The following is a 25,787-nucleotide window of genomic DNA, read 5'->3' on the forward strand; positions in this document are numbered from 1 at the left end:
CAGTAGTGGGGAGCTTGAAATGTTGTGGGGAGTGGGGAGCGGGTAGACAATAGATACTGGAGGGCACTGGGCATCATAAATCCAGTGGGAGGGAATATTTACCTAATATGCCAGTGGGAGGGCAGTTTCGGCAAGCTCCACTTTCGCCTCCAAATTTTAAGGTCAAAATAAAAAATATGTAAAAATCAGTATATCAGCCTTCGAAAACATGTTTTGTAATGGTTTTGTAAAATTGACCGAATATTTCGGTTGGCTGCAAATGAATACACAAGAAACACACATGTGATATCGATAGTATTCGAAGGACTGGTTTACGTCAGCTTGCAAGTTAGATTCAGGAACACACGCCAGGTGGCGCTATTTCATTCCTTCATTTTCATCGCTCGCTCGCCAATATTTTGCTCCAAGCATTGCTTCGTCGTTTGAGTCGATTGTCGTCATCAAATTCGAACTCATCTCTGTTATTATGTATATTTATTTTAGATGATTTATTTACATAATGTAGGTTGAAAAAAAGGAGCGTGAACTTAGTGGGACATGCGATAAGTGTAAGTGCGCCACTTGGTCAAATGGGAAAGAACATCACAGTGGACCCCCCCCTGGGTGTGGCACCCCCGGTGTCTATTCAGCTTACTCCTGTCGGTGCCTCAGCCCTTCCTCTAACTTCGGGTTGTTGAGTTATATTATCCATGAATACAGCTCGCGTGAGCTGAGAATGTGCTGACAACGCGTTGACAGCTGATCGCTGACCTAGCTTCGGTCGGATTTAACGCCGGGTCGACAGACGTCAAGCCTTGAGCTGTCTCAAACGCAGCTGTTCATGAAGTTCCCGTAAGTAACTGAGTAACGTTTGTGTCAAACTTTGTCTCTCTGAATTCTGCCAGTTACTGAGGCCATCGAGCTTGTAACTCCGTTGAAAAAAATAGTGATTAGCACTAAGTAATATTGTTGTGAACGACTAGTCATCTATAATAACAATCTGTCCAGGAATAGATTATCAAAGCGAAATCTACATACCAGTACGCTAAGCAGTGTAATCTATTGGCCGGGCCGCGGATGGCAGGCCGACTATCAATTCAGGAGTCATTTGTAATAGTGCGCAACTCTATTCCCCCTCTATTCACTAAAAGATTAGTGGTGGGCGTAGTCGAGGTTTATCATTTCCATATGTCTCTTGCCTTGAATTTTCGGAAATACTGAGCTGAGGTCAAGGGCGGCTGCCGATCGGTTGAAAGTAACCAGATGTCACGGGCACGATGCATCGTAGTTCATCTAAGGCGAACCAGCCTAGCACACAAAGCCTGGATTATAGAGGGACCGTGCTGCAACTCACGGCCGTGGCTGAACTCCCCGCTTTGCGATAACCCGAACCGTCTTGTTATTAGTGTTACAGTAGAGCTGGTGAAAGAAAAAACTCGGAGTAAAATGCCAGTGTGTGCTAGCAAAAGTTACCGCGCCATTTCCACTGTAAATGTATCTGATTATGTCGCGGTTGTTTGTTTGTTTTAATTTTAAAATTAATGAAGTTAATGTTGACTTTTCGTACCATCGCCGCTGCACAATCTGCAGTGTCGACAGTGTTCTATACGGACTCAAACAGGGCTAAAGTTTTACGCCCGTAAGACTTCATAAATAATATTAGTCCTTTATATAGCAAAAAGATATCATGTGGCTAACTATAAGAAAGATACTTTTGTTGACCTTTATTTATTCAGATATTCTCTGATCGTACAAAATTCTCTGATTCGCAAAGGCCGAACTTTACCGTAATGTCAAATTTGAAAGGTCTATGTGTATATGCAGATGTTTCTGGATCCGAAATCAACGTTCTTGTTTAGTTCCCTTCTGAGTATATATGGATTTGTCATCAAAAATGAAATTGATGTTGACTTTTTGTACCTAGGATTTATATAAAGCGGCAGTTCTCAATCCCCGGACCTTGCATTCAGTACTTGTTTACTCTATCTATGTAGTGTTCTTCCTTTGTTCTCCGTTGAAAGTTATGTCTCCCATTGTCTGGTTAATCATAGACCCTCGAGTTTTTCTCGAGGGTCTATGAGTTAATTAATTTGTTCAGAGATAAGGCCGATAAAACCCCTCCCCTTTAATTTCTGTTCATCGGTTTTTCAACAGCATTCAAAATCAATTATTAGCAAAATGACTTTTCATAAGATAAAGCTGGTTTTTCATTAATTACATCACTTTTTTGACAAAAAATTCCTCCAATGTGCTCCTTAAGGTAGAATGCATCTTTGGGACAGATATTTAGCCTCCGACTCTCTAACTTTAACAATTCTCTCTTGGTCTACCACATGTTTGTTTGGGTTTTTTTGGGAGGGGGGGCTCATTTTGAAACTTATGGAATAAATCAAGCTTTCACTTGCCATTTTTGTGAAAATTGAAACTAATCTTTTTCTCCATTGAGTTTACAAGGGATGGTGGCCATTTCAAGTTCCGAGTGTCCAGAAATATTGGGTATTTTGTCTCCATAACACCAAAATTTGCATTGTGCTTTCCCCCATTACCATTCTTGACTTTCAAAGACAGTGGTTGAAACTTTCCTTGAGGAAGCATGAGCAATATTTTAAGTCTTTCAATTTTGGGGTGCACATGACCTTAAACAAAGTGTCAGCATTACACAACAAATAGCAATGTGCTGTCTTCTTGTAATTCTACCGTGGGTTCCAAAATTTGGAGACAGTAAATGAAAAATATCACATGACAGAAAGCACTATAATAGTTTGCTTGAATAACTGGGCAATAACATACATATGATGACATAAATGTTGGATGCCGCTAACATTTTTAACGTCCAACGTTCTTGAATAACTGGGAATGTTGGCTGGTAAATTTTCATGTCAAACTCTCAGAATTTGAATCAGTTCACTACAGGGTTCAAAATATCTGTGAACAAATTTATCATTGACAGACAAGCAATAAAACCAAATGTAGAGGTGAAAGTGTTGTAGCAGACTCTTCTCAAAGTATTCTGACAAATCAGAGTTGAAGTTATTTTTCTTTGGCTCACAGCCACAGTGAAATCAATACAGCAAACGGCCGATAAGACAGTTGATTTAAAAAGAATTTAGTGGAATAGGGTAAAAGGGGTTATCAAACATTATCACTAATCATCTTGTAGGAAAAGAGTGATGTGTTTGGGTGAATTTTCCAGCTATTGCGCAAATTGAATATACATATTCTGAGGAAGGAATGTCATGTGCCAGAGTTCATACGCTGAACAACCCCTGCAGTCAAAAGTACACATGTCAAGCGATTAATGAGAGACTAATTATTCCATTCTGTGCCGACCAATCTGATTGTTTGCCCTCTGGTGGGTTGGATGTCGTTACTCTGCAAGGTTAGAAGTTGATGTGTTATTGATACCAGCCAATCTGTCTCTGATTGCCGGCCTCAGGGTTTTTTTCCCAGCTCTCAAATACATGGCGTGTCAACCACAGACTTTAATAACAAACTGTCATGCATAAACTTGCTACTTTCAACAGCTGCTCTTGTTGCTGATGTGTGGTTGTACATTTTCAGGACGAAGAACCGAGAGGCTTGCTAAGGAAACTGTATGACATCTCATCGAGGATGAACAATGGAAGTTGATGGGTTACAAGTACGATGGTGACAGTAAACTCTTAACAAAAGTTTGAAAGTTCTGCCAGTCTTAACGATGACATCTGTACTGCATTTATAGCAAGCAGAGGTAAGATAGATATGTTGCAAATGTATCTTCACAAAACTGTGAAAGAACCATAGAGGTGTTTGTGCAAATATTAACTCCCAAATTCTAGTGCAGTTGAACCCCTGATCCTCGACTCAGCTGAACACAAGTTCATGATCCAGATTAGCAAATTATTTCTTGTTTAAAACACCACATAAACTATAACCTAGAAAGATCAGTTCACTGTTTCTGGTTGTGAAATCTGTATCTTTTTTCAGTGGAGAGTTTGAAAAATAATCGTCAGATACAGTTGATAGTGTAGGTACTTTCTGATTTCAAGCTCATAAATATGAACTTCATTTTGTCGGCCATTGCTGTTTATTTTCTCAGAGGTTACGGTTGTAAACAGCGCTGGCTTCTGTGTAAACTTTGAGGTCGCCAGTCTCCCCACACATCATCCCTACTCAAAATAAACCAAAAATAAAATATTGGTGCCTGAAGTCTATTTATGCGAAAATATCAATCACTACAGTCAAATTTGTTAGTTGTTCGGTGGCAGCGATGGGATAAAAATTGTTGTACATATGTGTTGTCTAGTCGCTATACACTTTATTCTGTAAATCCCTAAAACATCATTGATAGTTTAGACGGATAGATTCTAGACTAGCGGCATTGTGAATGAGAAAGTGGACAGAAAGGAACATCCTATCTCAAAAGTTGGTGTATTCTGATTGTGTTGTTGACGTCATTGAGGTTCCTTACATGTGTTCTGTTTGAAAAGTGGGTACACTTTATACCAATGATGGTTCAATATTCTATTTTACAAGACAAAGAGTACTTGACATGTCAGATTGCCAGTGTTCAAACATTCACAATGTAGGTCCAGCAGTGTAAGTTGTTTTGAGATGTAGGGTCAAACCTCGTGAACTTTTACCCATCATGACTTACCATTGGAGCACATTTTAGTTTTCAAAGTATGACACTGGTCCCAGCTGTACATGTTATTTCATCCCATACAAACATGGTTTCAGAATGTACTGGCATCCTTAAAACATGAAATTTATTGAGATCAAGGGAATTTCATTGACAAATCTTAATTACTGTTAGGGAAATTGTAGTATTTCCTGAATCATATTTTGACACACTTTTTACCTCATGGCAAATATTTTAAAATCGAAAAATGCGTTATTTGTTTCAGGTTGGAGGAAAAAACAGACATGACTGAGGAATTTTAAAGCCCTATTAGATTGAAAGTCTTCACAATGGATCAATTTAGATTTCTGTTTATCGGACTTGTGAGCGTCATTCTAACATCTCCTGTGATTGGTCAGCTTGTTGCAGTCAACAAGGGACTGACTGTTCCAATTGGTCGAACCACATTTCTCGACCCAGCTGACTTGACCTTTCATGTATACAACCCTGAAGAAGAGTGCAAAGTTGAAGTGGTTTTAAATGAACCAATCACACAGAGAGTTGGTCAACTCTCACCTCAGGTAAGTGAGCTCTCTCCTAGGTTGCGTCAGCACAGATACTGTCAAAAGCTTAAATGCCTTCAGAATCCAAACCATTGACCAATCAGCTGACAGCTTACAGTGATGTGTATCTCTATTCATTGCAACCGATGTGGATTTTTGGCAGAAATAGCAACTGTGAAGCTACATACGCTCTACCTTTGACAAACCTTCGCATATATTTGAAGTACAGGCTCTTGTTCGTGTCAAAAATACACTGACTTCGAAATCCCCAGTGTGCCAACTTGTCAATACAGGCCCTCTATGTCCGTCATGTTCACCATTATTGTTTTACAAAAAAGGCCAAGCTTGAATTAACAATCATATTGCATGTTGTACATGCACACATTGTATTTGGACGTACGTTAGGGAGATGAATGAAATCATATATTTATTTTGTTGAACAAATATAATAAAAATATTATCAAGTTTTTTGAATTTACCAGCAGTTTTATAACTAATCTGATGTTTTCTTTGTTCAAACATTTTCATACAGTATTAAAATTAATGTATTACTGTGACACATTTGGCACAATACTTCTTTTGAGCCACTGAATCTTTGGCTCTATCAATTTTATGTTTTTCTTTTTGCAAGCCAAGAGTTACCGATTGACAAAATGAGTATGCACAACAATAACAGGAAATCTCAAAAAATATCCATGAAGATACATTGATTGGTTTCCTGATCCAATTATTTCTAGGTAAAAAGTTTGGACACAATGGGTGAAAATTTTCACCAAAGGCTTTGCTTGTTAGGCGCATTCATTGTGCTGTATCTGCTGTTGTGTTGTGCAATCACATGTAATGTTGTTTGAAGTGATAAAAACCAAAAACGGGTGAAGGTGTGTGACAGTGAACAGTGCGCCGCCCCCTTTATAGCAAACAAATCCAGTTATCTCTCCATTGAAAATATCAAGGTTCCCTCAGTCGCTTAAAAAAGATCTTTTTCAGAACTTTGCATCTCCAACCATGTTTTGGATGGAAATATTGTCTCCTTCCAGAAGACAGAGTGCCCCTTAATACAGACCACTGCCTCATAGAGGTGACCTGTTATCTCTGTTTTGTGTGGGCAATGGCTTTCAAAGATTGGCTTGTTTACGGTCAGTGTCAGCAGATGTCCACAGGTTCATTGTATTTTTTCATTAGGGATTCTTTCAGTGACAAAGTTTAGTACAAAGTGTTATGTTCATACACTTTTGTTTATAAACTACGATGAAAAGCAAGAATACGACCCGGTTCCATTCATTTCTAAAAATATCAGCATTTGGTATGTCATCCTTTTATTTGACCAGACTACACTTATGTAACTCTTCTTTGGTTTCTGTTTCCTTATTCTAATCTGCAACGCAAATTAAATTCTTGACTTTGGAATTATTAATGGTTGCTTGGATTCCATATTGCACACTACCCTTCCCATTTCACCTTACAGCCTTCTCTGTGAATTTATAACTCGTTTGGATTTTTTTTTCGCTGTGCACACATGAAATAAAACTCTCTCTGCTTCATAGCTGTTTGACAGTGCCCAGTAATTCTTACAATTAGTTGAAATGTTTAGTAAACAAGGCTGAAAATCCACTTTTCTATTGCAAATAAACAGCCTGCCTATTAGCATACCCAGTGGCGTCAGCACTGTTGCCACAAGTAAGATACACTCATAAACCCTTTCACATCTTCACTGCCATGTATAAAAGGAACATTTTTCATGATTTTTCATTTGAAATCAATGGTTGTGAAACTGAATCTCCATCGGATCAGTTTTATGGATAGTCGTTTGTAACGAGATGCGCGCATTTGGCATTTGTAGGTTAAAACAATGTTTTGCCCAACAAGTTCTAACCATCTGGGTCAATCAGTGTACACACCATGAGTGAAAATATTTACAGCAAAAATGCTATCCATTCATTGAAAAGGGATTACAGTGGGAGCCGACATGTAATTTGTCCTTCCTACAGGTCCCAAAGGAATGCAAATATCAAATATCAATTTACCAGACTCTGGTCAGACTTCTGTATTGCCGATGAGAAAGCCATCCCATATTTACACAAGATCATTGTCAGAATTTTACTTGAGAGGTCTCTCAGACAAGCTTTTTTAGAAAGGATATTTTTTTATTGGTTTGAAATTTTTTTTGTGTTTATCATGTTGGTATGGTATCCTGTGTTGCAGCCTATGTAGAATGGTTGAGTCACGACACATAAACAGAAAGGAAAAAACCACATCCTTGCTTTAATTGTTACGCAATAAATAACACTGAACAAACATTTTTTTCCATATAGATACAAAAAATTTGATCAATTTTCAATAAATTCTAGCAACTGGAGCAAAGTATGCAAGCATGTAGCTTCACAGTTGACCACTGTGCTGTATAATGGCGCGTCTCCATTGCAGTTAATGAATTAGTTTGTAGATACGTATCAAATATCCGAAGTATACACCCCGGGCTGATGTGGTTGAAAAAAGAACCTGTACAGCTGAAGGGCTCTGACGACTGTACTAGACCCCATGGAAATATATTGAGTTGTGTCTTCCAGATGTTACCATCAAAACTGAAAACCTTAAACAGAGGAGTGCATTGTTAGCTTCCGTGGCGTATTGCACAGGCAGTCTTAAGCCCTAGAAAGCATCCAGACCTTTTGTTGTGTGCTGTTATCTGCATTTGAAAAGGACTGGCATTTGTATACACTTGTTGTACATCCAAAGCTATCAGCAAGATTCTAAAGCTGTTAGTCTGGCAAAGAAAAGGGAGTGTTTTCCCTCCGCAAATCTTTCAAGCAACTGCTATTACGAGTGGCTTCAGCTTGGCTTGTTCCGGTCTTTTCAGACAATTGTACAGTACTCTTTTGACCCTCCGCGGTGACTTTTAATGCCATTGTTTTCATCACTCCGCCTGTTGCTATTTGCAGAGTAACAAGATTGCAACAGCTAAGATATGATTGTTTAAGTGGATTGGGACATTTAGAAGATTATGCTTTTGAAACAGTTAAATTTACGGGGAAGGCTAATTAAAAGGTGGTGGAGAAAAAAATTTAAGAAAGTTGCAAACACTGGCTATACTGTTTTATATATGTCATTCTGCACATTTTTCTGGCAGCACTGGAAAAGAAATCCCGTGGGCATGATTGAGTAACCGCACGGCATTCTGGCAATTAAGCTTTAGTCAACTATGTCATTCTTTTGGTGCAGAAAGTATTTACCGGGTGAATGTCCTGTGTCTCAAATACCAGACTTCAACTGTCTTATGTGAGTGGGGTTTTTCTCAAGCTGAATATAATTGAAAAGTCTAGTAGTCACCCTTCTGGCGTTGTTGATTGTTTTTCAACTTTTTCACAAGTAAGGTGATAAGGTGTGGTACTCAGGTAAAGAATAGACTGGTTGAAAGTGTTGAGGTATGAATGGGGGGCTCAAACAAAATCCCTTCTAAAGTCAGTTTTCTCTTTTCCTTTCAGGTTTTCAACTGCCAATTTTATCCAAACACAGTCAAATACAGGCACAGTGGCTCCCCACTGTTGGACTCCGATACGGTAAAACTGAAAGTGTACAGGCTAACTGACACTCAGACATACTCGCAAACATTTGATTTGAAAGTTGAGATCCAAAATGTTAGTCACCGAGTTTTTTATCCGGTGGCACAGCTCAAAGTTGACAAGTTTGAAGGATTTTCGGACCCCATCGACCGGAATGTCCTGGAATTCAGGTACAACAGAGTCATCAATGCGTCTTGCTCCATCAGGTTTTCGTCAGCCTTGGATCATTTACCGCAAAGTGGGCAATTGGTTAAAGGGGAAGGTGATGACAAGAATGCTGTGCGTTTTTTGAATGTCAATTGCGAAGAGTTCCTGAACATGGGAATCCGGTATGAACATTTGATCCCGCCATCACCAGACATTGATTTCATCGCGCTAGCTGTCCATGTTCTAGATCCGCTGGACGGATACAAGGAATATAGTGAGAGAATCCACCTCCCCGTGCACATAGTTCCGGGATTCAAGAATCAGAAACCACAAGTATCATTTGTGAGCATGTTGTTGCTAGATGCAGACCAGTTTGTTTTGACAACAATCACACCATTTGTGCTTTCAGCCCAGGATGAAGAAACGCATGATGTGGAATTAGTGTTCAATGTAACAAAGCCCTTGGAGAGTGGTCAGGGAGACATAGTCCATCTGGATGAGCTGGCACAGCCTGTTGGTTCATTCACGCAAAACGACATCAACAATTTCAATATTGCCTTCAAGCCGCCCAATACAAGCCATACAGAGCGCAGAGTATTCAACGTAGAAGTGAAAGCTTATGATAGCCACTTTGAGGCTAGCGAACCAATCATGTTGATGTTGGCAGTCAGAGCTGCATCAACCAATGCGCCCAGAATTTCCCTAAACAATGGCCTGACCCTGCTTGAAGGTCAATCACGGCCAATCACATCAGAGAACTTACAGATAGTTGACAATGACAACCTGCAAAATATAAGGCTCATCATTGTTGGTGGCTTGGACTATGGTGTTTTGAGGGTCAACCATAAGCCTGCCATAATGTTTACCCCAAAGGACTTAAAGGATGGGACAATTAGTTATCACCATGACGACAGTGACTCAATAAAAGATAAAATTGTACTTCGGATAACCGATGGATTTCACAGCTCAAGATTAACTTTTCCCATCAGTATCTTACCAAAGGATGATAGCCCACCATTTTTAATCACGAATCTTGGCTTTGATCTTGACGAGGGAGACACAGTGCAGCTTACCAGAAATATGCTACAGGCATCAGATGCTGATTCCAGTGATGATTACATCACTTATGACATCATCAGACAACCCACGGCAGGCGAAATTGTCCGAAAGTATCCCTGGCAGCCGTACGGATACCCTTTGGAAAAATTCACCCAGAAAGATCTCTTTGAGGGACTAATTTACTATCGTCACCTTGGACAGGAAAAATTCAGGGACTATTTCGACTTTGTGCTGACTGACGGTCACGTACCACCGAACCAATCAGGAGCAGAGACCGTCATTATACACATCCGGCCAGTGGATGACCTTAAACCACGTCCAGTGGCAGGGCGAACCCGATCTCTTCGTGTTTTAGAAACTGACATCATACATATCGAGAAACATCACCTGGAGTACACTGATGTGGAATCTGATGACACACAGCTGGTCTACACAGTGACAACACCACCATACTTTGTCGATACACATAGCTTGACTGATGCAGGGCGTCTTTTTTCCACTGTCAATGTCACAATGCCAATGAAGGACCCACAAATGCCCCCGCTGCGAAGTTTCACCCAGCACCAGGTGAACCACCGGAAGATAGCATTCATGCCACCATTTGGAGATATTGGCAAGAGGGCCAGACAAGTGCAGTTCATTTTCTCAGTCAGTGATCCATTCGGAAACATAGTGCTGGGACAGGTGCTGAATGTAACAGTGCTTCCGGTGAACAACCAGGCACCCATAATTTACACAGCACGGATGGTAGTACGTGAGGGTGAGTCCCTGATCTTGGGTTCATCTGTCCTTGCGGCGTCAGATCAAGATACTGACATTGAGGACCTCACCTTTGTCATCCAGACTTTGCCCAGCTATGGAATTATCCAAAGACTTGATGTTGATCTGAAAACTGGTGACACATTCACAGTTGATGATGTCAACAGCTATAGAGTAAGGTATGTTAAGTTATAACTGTTCTATTTCCTCCACCTATACAGTACAATGCATCCTGTACATGGCTTGATCTGGTCAATGTTGTACTGATAACTGAAATGCTGAAATAAGCACCGGAAGTCAGCAATCACATGTCAGTTGTCCCTCAAAATTATTTTCAACAATACTGCACAGGTTGATTCCTGCATGTCTCGGATCATAACCAATCAGCAGCCAGCTTTGCTTTCAACATGTAACATTATCAAATACTGTTGTGAAATGGCCTGCTGACTAACTTCTCACTGAAATGTGATTCTTCTCAGCTCTGGTTTCTCTTTGACAAACACAAATAGGTTAGAAACTGCACATCTGATACAGGAGAACACTTGGTGCAATGTGTTATATGGAGTGATTTTTTGTCATTTTCAAAGGAGGAATTCTAAATTTCAAGGATTTAGCACATCCATGGATATACTTGTACAATATTTGATTTCTTGAACACTGTCATAAGAAGTTCAACTACACTCCCTTTGTGTTTTCATTTGAATATTGATAATTACATTGAATTCTTGTATGCTTACCACAAGTCAAACTTTTGGCCATAAAATGCCATCATTTTTACAGAGAAAAGGAGTCGTTTTTGACTTTTTTTAACACAGAGGATATGGAAAGGCATTTTAGGGACATTTATGTATGGTGAGACCTGCCAAACTATTCTAACTCCAGCTTACTGTTACCTTACCAAAGTTCAAATTTCACAGGAGCTTTGTTCGAGAAGTGTTCCCCCTGCAAGCCAGTTATCAAATGAATGCTGGCACTACAATTGTATCGTACCAACAAGTTCCAAACATGTTTGATGTATAATTTAAGTTGTAGTTTTGAATGGTAACGTCATTTTTGAAATTTCCTCGACACAGAATTGTTTATGCTTAGTTTTATTATGACATCTATGGTAAGAGAAAAATATGTCGAATGAATGTGAAATGTACATGAAGAGAGAAGATGAAGCTACGTGTATATGCAGGAAATAACTTCAAACATGATGGATTGGAATATTTTAAGTAAATTCTGGTGTCACACATACCTTTCATTGTATCAGTATATGCTGTTAGGTCGGTCGTATGCACCTTGAAAGTAAAAAAAAACTTGCTCGAACTTTCCTCAGAAAACTCAATCATTCTCTTTGAAAATCAAAGATAAATTTTGTTTCCATGGAAACATTACATGAAATTGACGGATGTTTGAAATTCAAATTGTCATTGTCATTCCTATGTTAACTCTATTGGAAAAATTAACTTTCCAATTTTCACAAAAACAAGAGGATTGAAATTTTATTTACTTCAAAATGAGCACACACAATTGGTAGATTGGAAGAGTATTGTAAAAATTTGAAAGTCTAAATGTCTGTCCCTGGGGTATATTCTACCTGACACTTCTTATGATATAAAAAAATCATTTTCATGATTACAAATTCCTTTAATTGTTTTCTAGATACAATCATGATGGTTCCGATGTTGACCGAGATCATTTTGTTCTGAGTGTAAGTGATGGTATTCAGTCCACTGTAAAACAAATACCCATCCATGTTCTGCCGGTGGATGACCAACCACCACGTCTGAAGACTGGCTTAAACCCTCATATTGCAGTGCCAGAGGGAGGGACCCTGGCATTTTCACCGACCGTGTTGGCAGCTGTTGACCAGGACACTGATGACATGATGCTGAGGTTCATCATCGTCAGCCCTCCTACGAGAGGAATCATACAGAGAGATTTGGCCGTGGTATCAACGTTCACCCAACGTGACATCATCGACGGCAGAGTGACATACACTCACATTAGTGGGGAGATCGGCAGTAGCGCGGTTTACGATCGTATTTCGTTTGTGGTCTCTGATCACCACATTCCAATCACCAGTGATTTGCCTCTTCATGATTTAAATGTGACAATTTTACCCGTGGATAACCGCGCCCCTGTCCTAGCGTTAGGAGACATCCTTCAAGTGCCTGAGGGTGGTCAGCAGGCTTTAACATCAAATGTTTTACGCGTGGATGACTCTGACACCGTGGCCCACAATATTGGCATCGTCATTGTGCGGCAGCCCCAGTGGGGTTTCCTGGAGAACATTCAGCCATCTCCGGGGCACGAAAAAAGCAATGCCGGAAAATCAATCTCATCGTTTCTCTACCAAGACATTCTAGACAAGAATGTAAACTATGTGCAATCCAGACACCAGGGTGTAGAACCAACATCGGATCAGTTTGTGGTCTATGCAACTGACGGGAAAAGTACTTCACCACAAGTGACAGTGTCCGTTCTCATCACCCCAGAGAATGACGAAGTGCCCAATTTCATAAGCACGGATATCACACTGAACGAGGGTGGAGTGTATCGACTCGACAACTCCATGATTAATGCCGTAGACCAGGACATCCCAAAAGAAACTTTAGTATTTTCCATCAGTAAACCTCCCAGACACGGAGATATCATGGATATGAAAGGACAGTACAAAAGAAGTACCGGCAACTCTGCCAATCTGCTGCATGACTTCACACTGGAAGCATTCAGAAATTCAATGGAATTAGTCTACCAACACGACGGCTCGGAGACAGCTTCCGACGACTTTTCACTGCGGCTGACAGACGGTCAGCACACTGTACGCAAAACCATCTCTGTCACCGTCATCCCGGTGAACGACCAATCACCGATCCTGGTGAAGAATGAAGGAATGACCATCAATATTCGGGAAAGCAGGGTCATTTCCAGCATGTTGCTCATGGCCAGTGATTCCGACACCTCTGATGAAAAAGTAGTTTTCTTTGTACAGGTCACTCCTAAGCGTGGTCTGCTCCAAGTGAAAAGAACACTCCCAGGTCAATTGCCCAAGTGGGAAGTTGTTGAAGAATATATGAACTTTACACAGAGTGACATAAACATGAACTTGCTACGCTATATACACACCGGTGACCTGGGGTCAAAGGGCAGTGATAAATTTCAATTTGTCCTCACTGATGGCAAACATACCTCAGGTAGTGAGAACTTTGACATAGAGATCCTGAATACACAGAAAGATGATATTGAAATCATTAACAAGGGCATTGAAGTTAGAGAAGGGGATTTTGTAGTAATTACGCCAGATGTTCTGTCTGCTCATGACAACACTAACCTACTGGATGATATTGTTTTCACTGTTGTTGACGTGCCTTCAGAGGGACAGGTGGAAGATATTGCACACCCAGAACTTCCCATCACCAGCTTTTCCCAGCTGGATCTGGCAGGACACCGAGTCATTTACAAACACACCAAAAAGGACAGAGTTGACTGGGACAGTTTACGTTTTGTGGTCACCAATGGTCTGACATCCAAGCATGGCACCCTGCACATTACAATCCACTCCGTTGACGATGCCCTACCAACACTGCAGATGGTTAATGAGATTGTGGTAAATGAAGGGGGTGCCAGACTCATTACTGAAAGTGACCTTAAACTTCAAGATCCTGATACAGATGTACGAGGTTTAACTTACATCCTAACAACACCCCCTGAGCATGGACACATTGTAAGACTGGGCGAACCGGTCTATCATAAATTCACACAAGAGGAAATTGATAACTATCAGATAATGTACAAGCAAGATGGTGGACGGTCTTCGATAGATAGTTTCTCCTTCATTGCGACTGACAATACCAATGCTGGTTTCTTAGTGGATGGATCAGTCCAGTACGAGCCAATGGTTATGCATATCAACATTAACACAAGGGACACTGAAGCTCCTTATATGGTCAACAGCGTCCCAACCACCACCTTGGATGTCTATAGTGGTCGCTATGCCAACATCTTGACAAACCGCAACTTGAGGGCAGAAGATAAGGATACTTTGGATGAGGGACTGGTGTATGTTGTTACCAGGCAACCGCTGCATGGTATCCTGGAGGATGTACCCACCAGGGAGACAATCTACCAGACGTTTACCCAACAAGATATTAATGAAAGAAATGTGGCATATGTGCTGAATGGTGACGTCAAGGAAACCAATGATAGCTTCCTGTTTGAGGTGCGCGACTCCCATGGCAATGTCCTCAGAGGTCAAAGGTGAGATATTGGAACAATGGCAGTGCTGTTGATAACCTTTTCCCAAGCTACAATCAAATTTCAACATCTAGAAATATAAACAAAAAGTGTAATTGGCACCAGTTATTTATGTTTATAACCTTGGCAATAGTTATGAAGAGGAAGTTTTGTTTAATGTTGTAATTTTTTCCTGCTGAAAGAAAACTTTTCACAGGTTTGAACTTTTTTCCTTCTCTTCATGATTAATGTTATATTTTCCCATGATGGTAACACTCAGTGTAAAAACATGTAGGTTACAGCTTGAAGAGGGTTTGTTGTCATATGATTAAAGGGTGGGAAATTACAGTGCTGTGGTTGCCTAGACTGCCAGAAAAACATGATTCTGGTCAAAATGAAGACTTGATTACCCTGATAAAATGCATTTCAAGGGCATAATCTGCCAATACACCAATAATCATTGTGCCTTGAGAAATTTCCTCAAGTGTCTATACTATAATGAAATGAAAGTTCAATTTTTAAAAATCTCTTAAAAAAAAAGTTTCTCCTGGTGCCCAAAATTTAGTTTTCGCAGGTTAGGATTTAACCTTAATGGCACAAACAGCCTGTAGTCTGCAAAATAAATGCCAAAAACTTTGAAAGTTTCTCCAGCTCATTGAGAGTTAGGAGAAGACTTTGACTCAATCTATTTCAAAGGGCCATCAACATTTCTGTGACAGTCTTCAAATCCTTTGCAACAGACAGTGGTGATCTAACACGACAACCAACACTTTGAACAAGTAATCCAAAATGCATCATGTGCTAAGACTGAAAAGTTTGCTAATTTTGAATCCTGCGATTACTTTTAAATTATCAATACTATGTGCATGCAGGTTTGACTTTCACTGGACTGTGATACAACTAAGAAGACCTGAGTACATCGTCTGCGAGAATATCGGTACCCTCAGTTTGAGCGTGGTACGCTCTGGTTATCTTGACCAGTCCTCGTTTGTGACCATTAAGGTCAAGGACCAAACAGCTGTTGCCAGACAGGATTTCATTCCAAGCAGAGCGGAACAGCTCCAGTTTGATCCAGGCGTCTCCACTGCCACCTGGAGTGTCACCATTGTGGATGATGGTTTGGAAGAGGATGATGAAAAGTTCAAGGTTACACTGAAGTCACCAATCAGTGCTATCCTTGGAGACAACGCTAAATCGTCAGTGCTCATTGCTGATGCCAAAAATGGTGAGTTCTTTTTTCAAACTTATTGTTAGAATCCATTTATCATGTTGATATCAAGATGACAATCCTCTAGTTATCACTATCCATACATTTCTTACAGGGCTTAAACTGTCCTGGAATAAAATATTTCGTGCCCAGCCCACTATTAATGTGTACACCCCTGATTTTCAGTAAAAACGTTCCATAATCACCAATTATAAACAATGGGTTAAAGGGTGAATGGGTTCATGGTGTAAGGTCTGTGTTGTATGGTCCTCTGATGCAGTATTCAGTTTACGATTTCACTCCTCTGCCAGTCACTGCTCTGTCTTGTCAATTCACAAATCAAAAAAGAAAGAAAACTTAAATCATCCAAGCACCCTGATCGATCAAATCTCTGATCGTAGGTTTCAAATTACCCATCAAAATTAACAATGAAATTGTTTAAAATGTATGAGTGAGCGTTTTTGTTAGAAAAAACCAGAAGATAAAGAACCAACAGCCTAGATGTTCATTAGAATTGATGTTTGCTTTCAGGAGTGTGCGATGATGGCAAGTATTCCAATATGATACACGGTAATGTTGAGAGTGAAGCCATCACTGACGGCAGCGATGTTGGATACATGTTTGAATCTATTCCTGACAACGGCGCCCAAGTCTCATCACAGATCGTCTGGAGAAATGAATCAACAACCATATGGAGGGTAGGACAGTCAGTGTACAAATAGTATTGAATAGATTTGAAAATATGCATTTGAAAGCCTATGTTTCAGGGTAGGAATTGTATAAGCTTTTCACCTGTATTTCTCTTCTGCAAGGGCTTGTGATACCAAGAACATCCAGTTTTTACAAAAAGTGTGGGGGAAATGGGCTTAAAATGAAGGAACTGGATTTTTTACCACATTGTTGTAACAGATATTCCTTTCATTTTCTTTCCAAATTCTATAGTTAGCTGAAAATTCTACACCTGTAAAAAACTGCTGCTAAGTATCATATTATTGTGGGATTTTTTATTGTCCACTCTTTTCACATTGTAGTCATGAAATTGTCATGAAATCATCTCAGGGCATTTAATGTATCCTACTGAAGGTCTCTCATGTCTTATTATCATTTATAAGAATCACGGCATAATTCCTGTGAAGACAAGAGAAAAAGTACCAGATGTGATAGAGGGCAGCGTTTTTGCTGGTGTCAGTGTGACGGAGAGTGAATCTGCCCCACCGGACAAGGATTCAGTGGTGAGTGAGTCAGGTGGACCTTGTAACTTAATAACGATTATAGCAAAATATCCATGACATCTGCTCATGCTGTGAAAACATTGAACTTTTGAACTTATTCATGGTTGACAGCCGCATTTTTTCGGAAATGTTTAAGAAACAACAATTTTCACCATCTCATATCAAAAGTAAAAAAGTGTGCTTTTCATGAAATATACAATTTTCGTGTGTGCTTTGTTTTATCACCTATGATGACAAATACTGAAACTTGCAATGTCACAGAAAACACATCTAAACACTTGTACCATTTCGGTATCATGTGACGGATAATAAATTTTGATCCGCCCATGCACATGTAGAGAACTTTGTCCTTTCGTATGGAATATGCTGTAGTCACTCATCAGCAGTGATTTAACTCCGCTTTGATTGATTGACAGCCGTCACTGCCGTCACGGTGTGACCAATCAGCAGTAGGACTGCTCCATGTCGACAGTTCCACTGGTAAACTCTATCGTTGTGATGGCAACAGCTGGAAAGAGAAGACAGAATCTGACAGCAATAGAGAAAAAGCCAATCCATGCGGGAAAGGTAGGAGAATATTAACGACCAAATTGCAAAGAAGCCAGTCTGTATTGGAAATAATGAACAGAAGCCATTTTACTGAGAAACACAAAACACAGTTGAGCCTTATTTGGTTGATTTGTCCAGGATGTTTGGATTACAAAAGTCGAGTATTTGTAGCGCAGGATGCTGTGTGTGCTTGCAGTAAGCTGGTGGCCACAGGGACTTTTCTTTCATCAACTTTCCAAATTGATTATGTAACCCATCTCCTGTTCAATACCTGGCTGTTTACACACGCTTTCATGTGCAAGACTTTTTCTTGACATAGAGCCAGGGACAAATATGTTGCACCCAATGTACATATGAGTTTTTTAGATAGTGATTAGGTGTGACATCGCTGTAACAAAGAAGAAATATTTGTTGTTTACAGTTAAGTCGTTAGCAAAGTTTTAATGAAAAGATACCCAACATGTGTAATGTAAGCAAGGCCAAGTTGTGAAATTTGACTTGAAAAACAAATTAAGAGTTCACAGCTTCTGAATAAAGTTATTTGAATTGCCAGACCTAAAATTGTTCAAATGGGTTTTTGGACACCGTGGTGCGAAGCACCAAAGGTGTCCTATGTCGCCACAATGTCTGTGTGTGTGCCGTCTGTCCGTCCGTCCGTCCGTCTGTCCGTCCGTCCGTCCGTCTGTAGACAGATTTTGTTCCACTCATAACTTAAGAACCCTTGGGTCCAATGTCATGCAATTTGGTATTTGGTATTATCATGATGAGACTTAGATCTGATTAGATTTTGGTGGGTGTGGCTTATTAATTAATTGCTCATTTGCATATTTTATGACTTTTTTCGTTCACGCAGATATCTCAGAGACGCCTGGAGCGATTTCGTTCAAACTTGGTAAAAGGATAGTACTCTACCTCATACAGATGCACGTTGATTTGTTTCACAATGTGATCAAATTTGGCCGTGTTAGAGAACTTTTTAGTTTTCGCCTCCATAGACTCCCCTGTATAAGGCAATCCATAGACTCCCATGTATAAGGCAATCCATAGACTCCCATGTTTAAGGCAGTCCATAGACTCCCATGTATAAGGCAGTCCATAGACTCCCATGTATAAGGCAATCCATAGACTCCCATGTATAAGGCAATCCATAGACTCCCATGTATAAGGCTATCCATAGACTCCCATGTTTAAGGCAGTCCATAGACTCCCATGTATAAGGCAGTCCATAGACTCCCATGTATAAGGAAGTCCATAGACTCCCATGTATAAGGCAATCCATAGACTCCCATGTATAAGGCAATCCATAGACTCCCATGTATAAGGCAGTCCATAGACTCCCATGTATAAGGCAGTCCATAGACTCCCATGTATAAGGCAGTCCATAGACTCCCATGCATAAGGCAGTCCATAGACTCCCATGTATAAGGCCAAGAAAAATAAAAATTTAGTTTCTCATCGTATTCATATTGCAAAAAGGATGCAGTGACACAGTTTTTAGTCCCCACAGATTAAGTCCAGGGGGCTCATAGATTGGGTCACGTCAGTCCGTCAGTCCATCCATGTGAGTCCATCCGTTCACGCAGATATCTCAGACGCTTTGACAAAATGTCACGTGACCTTTGACCTCAAATATACTAAACCTTTCATATATGGTATGATGGGACACCCTATGATGCCACATATTGTACCTCATTAATTATGTGCATATCTAATTTTGAGCGAGCCAATAGAGCTAGAGGTCTGATTTTTAGCTCCGCTGTCAGCGACGCGGAGCTTATCAAATAGGTTGATTTTCCGTCGTCGTCTGTCGTCGTCCGTCGTCCGTCGTCCGTCGTCCGTCGTCGTCGTCGTCGTCGTCGTCCGTCAACAATTGCCTTCTCCTCTGAAACCGCAAGTCCAATTGCTTTGAAATTTTATATGCGGTTCACTTTGGGGTGACCTCACTTAAGTTTGTTCAAATCGTGGTGAAATTTGCATATTTGTATTTTTGGGGCATTTTTGGTGTTTTTGGTAAAAAAATCTTCTTTTCTCAAACCGCTTGTCCGATTGCTTTGAAATTTAATATGCAGTTTACTTATGGTGACTTCAGTCAGATTTCTTCAAATCGTGGTGAAATTTGCATATTTGTATTTTTAAGGCAATTTTTGTCATTTTTGGTAAAAAAATCTTTAAAAATCTTCTTCTTCAAAACTACCGGTCAGATAGCTTTGAAATTTGGTACATATGTCCCTAGGGATGATCTATTTAAGATTTGTTCAAATTGTGAAGAAATATGCAAATTTGCATTTTTAAGGCAATTTTTGCCATTTTTGGTCAAAAAATGTATTTCTCAAAAAGTACTGGTCTGATAGTTTTGAAATTTGGTATACAGGTTTCTATAGATGCACTTAGTAATATATATTGAATTTCTGATGAAATCTGTAATTTTGTATTTTTGGGCAATTTTTGCCATTTTTGGTCAAAAAATGTGTATTGCCAAAACTACTCATCTGATAGCTTTGAAATTTGGTATAGAGGTTCCTACACATGAACTAAATGATATGTATTGAAATTATGATGAAATCTGCAATTTTGTATTTTTGGGGCAATTTTTGCCATTTTTGGTCAAAAAATGTGTATTTCCAAAAGTACTCATCTGATAGCTTTGCAATTTAGTATACAGGTTCCTACAGATCACCTTAATGATATTTGTAGAAATTATGATGAAATCTGCGATTTTGTAATTTTGGGGCAATTTTTGCTATTTTTGGTCAAAAACGTGTTTCTCAAAAAGTACTGGTCTGATAGCTTTGAAATTTGGTATACAGGTTCCTACAGATGAGCTAAGTAATATATATTTAATTTCTCCTGAAATCTGTAATTTTGTATTTTTGGGGCAATTTTTGCAATTTTAGGTCAAAAAATGTGTATTTCAACAACTGCTCATCTGATAGCTTTGAAATTTGGTATACAGGTTTCCATAGATGAACTACATGATATTTATTGAAATAATGATGAAATCTGCAATTTTGAATTTTGTGGCAATTTTTCCCATTTTTGGTCAAAATATGTGTTTCTCAAAAGTACTGGTCTAACAGCTTTGAAATTTGGTATACAGGTTTCTATAGATGAACTCAATTTGATCTTTTGAAATTATGATGAAATCTGCAATTTTTATTTTGGGGGGGCAATTGTTGCCATTTTTGGTCAGAAAATTTTATTCTCAAAACACTACTCATCAGATAGCTTTGGTTGACATGTTCCTAGGGATGATCCGATGTGATATATTCAAAGTATGATGAAATCTTCAATTGTGTATTTTTGCAGCTTATTTTAGCCACTTTTTTCTGGCCACTGCATTGAGCTATCAAAGATTTCCTCCTTCTTCATCAACATGTGTCAAAAATAGTTATTCTCTACATAAACACAGCGGAGCTATATCGGCCGCTAGGTCGCTTGTTGGTATATAGGGATAACTTAGCAATGCAATTTTTTGACAAAATGTCACGTGACCTCAATTACCTTTGACCTCAAATATACATATTTGTGCATAACTCAGTAACCACAAGTGCTACACTCTTCATATTTGGTATGATGGGACACCTTATGACGCCACATATTGTACCTCATTAATTATGCACATATCTAATTTTGAGCGAGCCAATAGAGCTAGAGGTCTGGTTTTTGGTATATAGGGATAACTTAGCAATACAATTATTTTGACAAAATGTCACGTGACCTTGGTGACCTTTGACCTCAAATATACATATTTGTCCAAAACTCAGTAACCACAAGTGCTACACCCTTCATATTTGGTATGATGGGACACCTTATGACGCCACATATTGTACCTCATTAATTATGCACATATCTAATTTTGAGCGAGCCAATAGAGCTAGAGGTCTGATTTTTGGTATATAGGGATAACTTAGCAATACAATTTTTTTGACAAAATGTCATGTGACCTCGGTGACCTTCGACCTCAAATATACATATTTGTCCATAACTCAGTAACCACAAGTGCTACACCCTTCATATTTGGTATGATGGGACACCTTATGACGCCACATATTGTACCTCATTAATTATGCACATATCTAATTTTGAGCGAGCCAATAGAGCTAGAGGTCTGATTTTTGGTATATAGGGATAACTTAGCAATACAATTTTTTTGACAAAATGTCATGTGACCTCGGTGACCTTTGACCTCAAATATACATATTTGTCCAAAACTCAGTAACCACAAGTGCTACACCCTTCATATTTGGTATGATGGGACACCTTATGACGCCACATATTGTACCTCATTAATTATGCACATATCTAATTTTGAGTGAGCTAATAGAGCAAGAGGTCTGATTTTTGGTATGTAGGGATAACTTAGCAATACAATTTTTTTGAAAAAATGTCACGTGACCTCAATGACCTTTGACCTCAAATATACATATTTGTCCATAACTCAGGAACCACAAGTGCTACACCCTTCATATTTGGTATGATGGGACACCTTATGACGCCACATATTGTACCTCATTAATTATGTGCATATCTAATTTTGAGCAAGCCAATAGAGGTAAATGTATGATTTTTAGTATATAGGGACAGACTATAGGATAGAAATTTTTTGACAAAATGTCATGTGACCTCGATAACCTTTTACGTAAAATACACGATTATGTCAATAAATAAGTAACCTCAAGTGCTATGTCCTTTATATTTAGTAGGATGGGAGACCTTATGACAACACATGCTTTACCTCGTTAATTATGCCCATATATAATTGTGGGCAAGCCAATAGAGCTGGAGGTCTGAATTTTGGCATATATGGATTAATTAGCAATACAATGGGTTTTTTTTCCAAAATGTCACGTGACCTTGATGACCTTTGACCTTGAATATGCATATATATGCATAACTCAGTAACCACAAGTTCTTTACGCTTCAATTTTGATAGGATAGTAGACCTTAAGATGTCACATCTTGTACCTCATTTATTATGCACATATGTATTTCTTGGCTGGCCAATACAGCTAGAGGTCTGATCTTTTTTCCCGATTTAGAACCATAACTTAGACATGCCTCTTGTTTCAAAATGGGAACAATGACATCGACCTATGTGTCCATAGATCTGAACATATACACTCCAGTGATACTTCTTAATGACCTCATTTCCCTGCCCCATCAAGACTAATACTCCTATTACGAGTGGGGACTATGTCAATGTCAATGACTTGTTACTTCTATACAGAATATTATCTCACATAGTGAGTGTCTGAATATTATTCTGAATTGTATTCCAAGCACATTCTGAAAGGACTCTTCTGGAATATACAGAATATTATCTCACATAGTGAGTGTCTGAATGTTATTCTGAATTGTATTCCTAAGCACATTCTGAAAGTAACTCTTCTGAAAATTTCACATTCTTTGCCACTGCACCATCTCCCTAATACATACTGATGACCCACGGTGTCCACTCAAGTCTCACTTTGATTTCTTGAATTCAGGGTGGACCTATCACAGCCGCTCTGTTACAAAATTGGGAAAGGAGAGAAAACGTGGAATGCAGCTCAGAGAACTTGCCGAGAACAGTAAGTGATTGGTTTGCTTGGTGAATGTGGAGGTTGGATTGACAGCATGTAAATGTGACAGGCAGTTATTGCCTCTCTCAAGGTAAATTTGTTCAGCAGGATATCATCGAGTGTACTTTGTAGTTCTAAACACAATACAGGACAAGCCAGTGTTAAGATTCCAGCATTGTTGCACCCTGGTGCAAACATTTTTAAAAATTGAAACCAACCCTGAGCTGTATTTTGTTGTGTTGCAAAATACCATAAGCAGTTCAACAGGGGAAATTAATCAGTATGCCACCCTGAAATTCTGCTGAAAAGCAACACACATATGTGTGACAAAGTTTTGTTGAAATCATACCATTTTCCAGGTATCATTTTTACAATATATCATTTTTGTACATCATTTTACGTATTATTTTCACGATATCATGACTGATAATCTTGTTGGTGATTTATAAATTTTCCAGGACTTTCAAGGACTAAATTTCATTTTCAAGTACTTTTCCAGGGCTTTCAAGGAAGCTTTAAAATTCAAGGACTTTCTAGAAGTGTAGGGACAGGGACCCTGGATATTTACTTGTGGCTACTCAAATGAAGTAGATACTGTTGCCATGGAAAAAAAGATCATGAAATTATCCATGGTCCCTGGCCTTAGAAGAGAGAATTATTGCATTAACTGTTGAAGAGAGGGTATCATGGGTATAATGCCATTTCTGTATGCAATATCTCATTTCTGTTTTTTGTATGCAAACAGATACAATGCAAATCTGCCGAGTTTGACTTCCAAGGAAGAGCAGAATTGGTTGTGGGAATTTGCTGGTGGGAGACCTGTCTGGATAGGTATGTTTTCATGTTTGCAATCTGTTTTAGGAATTTCATTTTTTCACTCTCGGGGGACTCTTTTCCACGATGTGTCAACCATGGTGCTGAGAAGTCACTTGGTAAAACCAGGAGTTCAGAGGTCACCAAGAATAACTTGTACACACTTAATGGAACTGAAAGATCCAAAGTCAGTTTTATGTATATTGTCATGTTGAGTACTGGACAGTTGATAAGTGTCCAAATAATAATTTTGCTCTGTTGCCAACAGTGATACGTAGATTTATGACTGAGAAGGCAAAATATATATGATATGTGATATGGATCACCAGGTCCCTGTCCCAGTTTATCGTCTGTTTATATCTCAGTGTCATCCCCTGTCACTTCTATGTTGACTGTCCGTGATTTGTTGTAAGCAGCTGGTACGACAAGGCATTACTCTACATGGCTGCTCTCATTAATTGTGGTTACGACCTTTCACTCTGTGTACGAGTCACACATTGCCCTTGCTTGTGAAAAATAAACTTGACCACACACACACTCAGGGAAAACTGTCACACCAAAATAGCATTCTGCCATTTTGTGCCTTGCTTCCATAGCGACTAATCTCTCGCTTAATAGGAAGACCTTGTTAGACCACAGATGCTACCCAATCTCCTCACTATCTCCATGACAACCAGAAGTCATGAAACCTTTCTCTCTCAAATTGTGCTCCTTCAGGTTTGAATGACAAGTACCTGGTAGACCAATGGGAATGGGTTGATGGAACGCCCTTGACCTTCATGCACTGGAAGAAGGGTAGTCCAAAAGAGGGCGTCAACACCAGCAAAAATTGTGCTCTTCTGGGTCAAAGGTTAAAATGGCAGGACAAACAATGTGATGATCCAATCGCGCCATTTGTGTGTGTGATTCCACCCTCTTCCGAGACTTAGAAAAAAACATACAAAAGTGTGTTCATTTGTTTGTTCTAAATTATGGTATTCTATTTTGTAAAATGTATTCTTTTTCTACAGCTTTCTTCAACAGAGTGTCTGTTGGCTTATGTAAATTTTTCAACTTCAAAATAATGAAGGTTTTAGATATTCTGGTTCTATATATTCTAACACTGGTATATGGAACTTTTCATCTCTTTCAATTTCCTTATGCTAGGTATAATTTTTTGAATCTAAATGTTTTTTTATATCGTATATTTATTGAGCTATTAAAAACCTCTACTGCCATAGTAAATTCAAGAAACAAAATTTTTGTTCGATTTTATGTCACCGTACTACTAGTAATCTGAAACCTTCATGCCATATCTGCAGTCGGAATTGAATTTCTACACCATAAATTATGTCACTTTTCAAGTTCAGCAAGGAGGCTGGTTACCATATTATTGCAACATTTCCTTTTTAAATAAACACATTTTTTAAATGTTCATGTATTATCTGCCTTCATTAATTTTCAACCTTATATGATTATTTTTTTCCATCTCAATGACGAAGCTTCTAACAACTCTTTGAGTACTGGTGACTTTTGTATTAAAAGGAACAAGAAAATA

The 25,787-nt window shown here is 39.1% G+C and overlaps 1 protein-coding gene across 1 annotated transcript; it reads left to right on the plus strand.

Moving 5' to 3' along the window:
• Positions 1-644: 644 nt before the first annotated feature.
• LOC139139252 (FRAS1-related extracellular matrix protein 1-like) lies at positions 645-25,787 on the plus strand. Its single transcript, XM_070708096.1, has 12 exons — positions 645-831; positions 3,541-3,709; positions 4,866-5,160; positions 8,625-10,846; positions 12,315-14,912; positions 15,761-16,113; positions 16,627-16,793; positions 17,208-17,327; positions 17,744-17,894; positions 23,363-23,446; positions 24,183-24,268; positions 24,968-25,787. The coding sequence occupies exons 3-11, from the start codon at positions 4,930-4,932 to the stop codon at positions 24,206-24,208; spliced, it is 5,952 nt and encodes a 1,983-aa protein (XP_070564197.1). The 5' UTR covers positions 645-831; positions 3,541-3,709; positions 4,866-4,929; the 3' UTR covers positions 24,209-24,268; positions 24,968-25,787.

The sequence above is a fragment of the Ptychodera flava genome, chromosome 8, assembly GCF_041260155.1.
Source record: "Ptychodera flava strain L36383 chromosome 8, AS_Pfla_20210202, whole genome shotgun sequence".
NCBI lineage: Eukaryota > Metazoa > Hemichordata > Enteropneusta > Ptychoderidae > Ptychodera > Ptychodera flava.

Coding starts and splice junctions, on each gene's coding strand:
- LOC139139252 (XM_070708096.1), top strand. CDS start 4,930: ATGGATCAATTTAGATTTCTGTTTATCGGACTTGTGAGCGTCATTCTA. Junction 10,847..12,314: donor GTCAACAGCTATAGAGTAAG/GTATGTTAAGTT, acceptor ATTGTTTTCTAG/ATACAATCATGATGGTTCCG. Junction 17,328..17,743: donor CACCGGACAAGGATTCAGTG/GTGAGTGAGTCA, acceptor ATTGATTGACAG/CCGTCACTGCCGTCACGGTG.